Source organism: Glycine max, chromosome 10, assembly GCF_000004515.6.
Source record: "Glycine max cultivar Williams 82 chromosome 10, Glycine_max_v4.0, whole genome shotgun sequence".
Lineage (NCBI taxonomy): Eukaryota > Viridiplantae > Streptophyta > Magnoliopsida > Fabales > Fabaceae > Glycine > Glycine max.
This window is the reverse complement of record NC_038246.2, coordinates 43,884,709-43,888,792: the sequence shown is the minus strand read 5'-3', so window position 1 is coordinate 43,888,792 and position 4,084 is coordinate 43,884,709. Positions and strand designations below refer to the sequence as shown.

General features: G+C 28.8%; 1 protein-coding gene across 1 annotated transcript; it reads right to left on the bottom strand.

Moving 5' to 3' along the window:
• Positions 1-1,157: 1,157 nt before the first annotated feature.
• LOC100794034 (transcription factor MYB1) lies at positions 1,158-3,366 on the bottom strand. The gene is made up of 3 exons (XM_014762834.3): positions 3,189-3,366; positions 2,936-3,065; positions 1,158-2,030 (listed from the first exon to the last, which is right to left on the bottom strand). The coding sequence occupies exons 1-3, from the start codon at positions 3,325-3,327 to the stop codon at positions 1,475-1,477; spliced, it is 825 nt and encodes a 274-aa protein (XP_014618320.1). The 5' UTR covers positions 3,328-3,366; the 3' UTR covers positions 1,158-1,474.
• Positions 3,367-4,084: the final 718 nt, after the last annotated feature.

Here is a 4,084-nt window from a genome sequence, read left to right as displayed (position 1 = left end):
GAAAAAATCTTATAAATAAGAATAAATAAATTTTTTAAGAGGATTTTATAACTAGAGAATGATAGAATATAACTTCAAGCCGAAAACAACTGAACAAAAAATAGGTCCAAGTCAGTAAATAAAAACCCAAGAAAAGCTTAATACCTTTTAACATAAAACAGACCAATTAACAAAGCCAAGTCAGCCCAGGACCCAGGTAAACCAGGACCCATCTTTAGATTCCAGTTATACTAAATTAAGAAGTCTAGTATCTTGTTTATCTAAAAGTGAAAGAGTTGAAAAATATTAAGGGAGTTTTATTGATCAGTTGATTGAATAATGCGGGTTTTGTTATGTATTTTTTTGGGATTTCAACGAATAAAAAAAAAAAACAGTTGCAAAGTACATTAGGAAGATAAAAACATATTTGTCATTTACTTGATTTAAAGTATTTCTTTAATTAAATTAATTATCTAATAACAAATTATTAGGTTAAAATAACTTTGAATTAGAATTATTTATATTAAAAAAATGTTTCAAGTGAAATTTTATAGTGAAGTTGACCAGTATAAGTTTTTTCATCTCAAAATAAATGTTGTTGCATATACACTTAGATAGCTAGGAATTATTTGGATATTTAATTAAGATTTTATTCAATAAATACTTATTGTGTATAAGTTGCTTTTATATCTGAAGGACAAATAAGTTCAAACTAATTTTATATAAGTTATAAGTTATTTTCATAATTAAGTACCATATTGAGCTTATTGAAATAAGCAAAAACAATATATGAACATATCCTAAATTATTTTCATAAGCTTTCTCAAATATTTTTTTTCGTCCCTAATTATATATAAGACTATTTTTAAAAATTTATTTGATCTTTTTTATAAGAATCTTTTTCTAATTTTTATATACATTAATTATTTTTTTCTTATATATCCTTACTTAATTTTCTCTTCAAATACTAATGAGAAATAAGTAACTGAATAAAAAAAAATAAATTTTGGAATCATGCATAATAAAAATAATCGATAAATTTAATGTGATAACTATTTTTTTTAAAGATACAAATTAATTAAAAAAGTCTTATAATTAAAACACATACAATACTACTCAACTACTTAAGATACAACACAATCCAAGTATAAATTACTAATTCTCTATAATAACATGACTTATCAAACTATCATAGCATAATTAATTCTCCATAATAACACGACTTATCACACTAGTTATCAATGGTCACATAACCATCAAAACTTATTTTAACATCCTCAACCATCTATCATGTATGAAGTATTTAGACGAAAAAACTTAAATATAATACTCACGATATTGCAATCAAAGTTAAAATTTTACCTCAGTAATCATGGTTGATATTAATATCAACCTTTATTATATATATTATTGAGATAAAATTTTAATTTTAATTGAATAACAATAATACTAAAACCACCTAAGAATTACTATATATATTTAAGGTCGTTTGTCATCAACTTTTAAAATAAAAACCTACATCATAGTCTAGTGGAAAGTAGTCCTCAGTCTTCCAATTCCCATACTGTGTTTCACCTATCGCATCATTAACCTTGTAGCCTTCCTCTCCAAAATGTTGGGGTATTTCGACGCAAGCATATCCATTAAAACGGCAATCCTCGTATGGCATTAATACGTCACTAATACCAAAGTGTTTGAGGAAACCTTCTGAGCAATGATCATGGCCATCTTGTGGGGTAGATGCAGAAGGGTTTATATCCCAACTTGTTGTAAAATCATTGACGGATCGCGTTGGCATCATAACCTCGGTGCACCTCATTGATTTAATCGTCATTGGGTGAGAGGATTTTGTAGGATCAATAACAATACCCAATGAATTTTTTGAGCGCCGTGGAGATTCAATTCTTAATTTGATAGGAATGTTATCATGACCAGGAAGATTACTGTTATAGTTGTGATTTTGCTCAACCTTCTTTCTCAAATAAGTATTCCAATAGTTCTTGATTTCATTATCTGTTCGCCCAGGTAATCGTCCCGCAATAAGAGACCACCTGTAATATATCAAATCAGTATACATGTGAAGGGAAATTAATAATATTAGATATATTCTTTAAGAATTTAATGGCTATATATACTCTATTGATGTAAAAGAAAAAAAAATATAACTTAAACATTGTTGTTAGTATTTACATTTTATTAGATAATCAACCCTCTCACAAATAAAATTTATTCATTTTTACAAAGAATCGTGAGAACACAACAAAGATGTATCATAGAAATAGTGTGTCACTCTACAAACTCAAGTATCTCTCTCAATGATTACAAGAAATGATAACACACTCACATAAAAGTATCTTTCTCTCAACATAGTGATTTTGTTTCACATAATCTGTTCTCACACTCTCACTTCATATGTTTTGTGTTTCTCCACTAATTATATTCTACATTTATAATAAAGATTGCTATCAACTATAATAAATAAACTCTGTTGAAAGTTGAAACAAAAATAACTTATAATGCATCCATTCAACTAAGGTTCATCTAGTAAAATGAAATCTTTACTTTACATTTAAGTCATCTAAACCTAAATGATAAAACTCAAATTTTTAATATGCATACACTTTATTTTTTTGGCATAAAACTCTTTACAGATATGATTATAAATATGGTCTAACCACCGGTGGGAATGCTTATACCCGGCTATATATATATATATATAATATTTTTTTTCTGACCCTGAAAAAATATTATGACTTAAGATTATTACTGTAAAAATTAATAATCTTATTTATCATATATAAAAGTAATTTTATAAGGAGATGACAGGATAAACTTCTTTTTTATATTATCGGTATATAGACTATTTATTATATATCTTTTCTCGTATAATCTCGTGTCCCCCCAAAAAAAGAAAAGAAAAATCAAGCAAATGCATATATAATATATAAAGACGTACCTATTGCCTAAGAGGCTATGAAGCCTGATGATGAGATCTTCTTCATCCGAAGAAATGTTTCCTCTCTTGATATCTGGCTTGAGATAGTTCAACCATCTGAGTCTGCAACTCTTCCCACGTCGTTTTAAACCTACATTCACAAGGAATACATACAAAACAAACTCATCATGCAATGAAAAATGGGGGAAAAAAAGACAAAATAAATAATTATCAAGCGAGGGAATAACCAAATAATATAATATATTATTATTACCAGCTCTTTTGGAAAGCTCTCTCCAATTTCCTTCTCCATGGGCTTGAACGTAGTTGATAAGGATTTGGTCTTCCTCAGCTGACCAAGCACCTCTGTTCACAGCATCTCGGTTGTCACAACTCATGGCCTTTCTTTTCATCTTGGTTCTGCAGAAAGGTATTGTGTGTCTATTCTTTTAATATTGGATTCTCACGTGTGTTTGTGTGTATGGAAATGCTCCTATAAATACTATGTTGCTCACGTCTTTTTTTTCAATTAAGTAATTAAATAAATAAATTGTTTCCGTGGTTGGTGATTCAGCTATGTCTCGATCAATAGGACAATATATATGTCCTTTAAAATGCATGAGACTGGTAGACGGTAGTGGCTAGGGTACGTGGTGCACCGTGCACGTTCTTTATTTACCTCCCAAAGATAACAGTGACTTAAAAGTTACATTTTGATGTAACATAAGTAATAGTAATGATATAATAATATTACTCTTCCGGTTAATGTTACATCAAATTATTACATTATATCAATACATCAAAATTAAATGAAACCCATAATAAATTTCTAAAAATATGCAATATCCTTTTACACAAATTAACAGTCTATGTTTTTACGTGCACACACGTACCGTGGGATGATGGGAACATCGCTAATAAATCTATAATGTTCAAGAGGCATGGCAATTGCAAGTCATTCCAAATCAATAATATAAGCACGTACGATAAAAATTATGACGAACAGGAAATCGAGCAAAAGGGATTGGCATCATATCAAACCTCAGATGAAGCCAATTTGATGGCTTAAAAACCAGCATATCCTGCTATCGTTACTAGCACAATTATTATAAGTATAACTTATGGGTCCCTCCAATATCTGATTTGTACAGCATCTCAAGAATCAACAAT

Coding starts and splice junctions, on each gene's coding strand:
- LOC100794034 (XM_014762834.3), bottom strand. CDS start 3,327: ATGAAAAGAAAGGCCATGAGTTGTGACAACCGAGATGCTGTGAACAGA. Junction 3,066..3,188: donor AGAGCTTTCCAAAAGAGCTG/GTAATAATAATA, acceptor TTGTGAATGTAG/GTTTAAAACGACGTGGGAAG. Junction 2,031..2,935: donor CATAGCCTCTTAGGCAATAG/GTACGTCTTTAT, acceptor GATATATTACAG/GTGGTCTCTTATTGCGGGAC.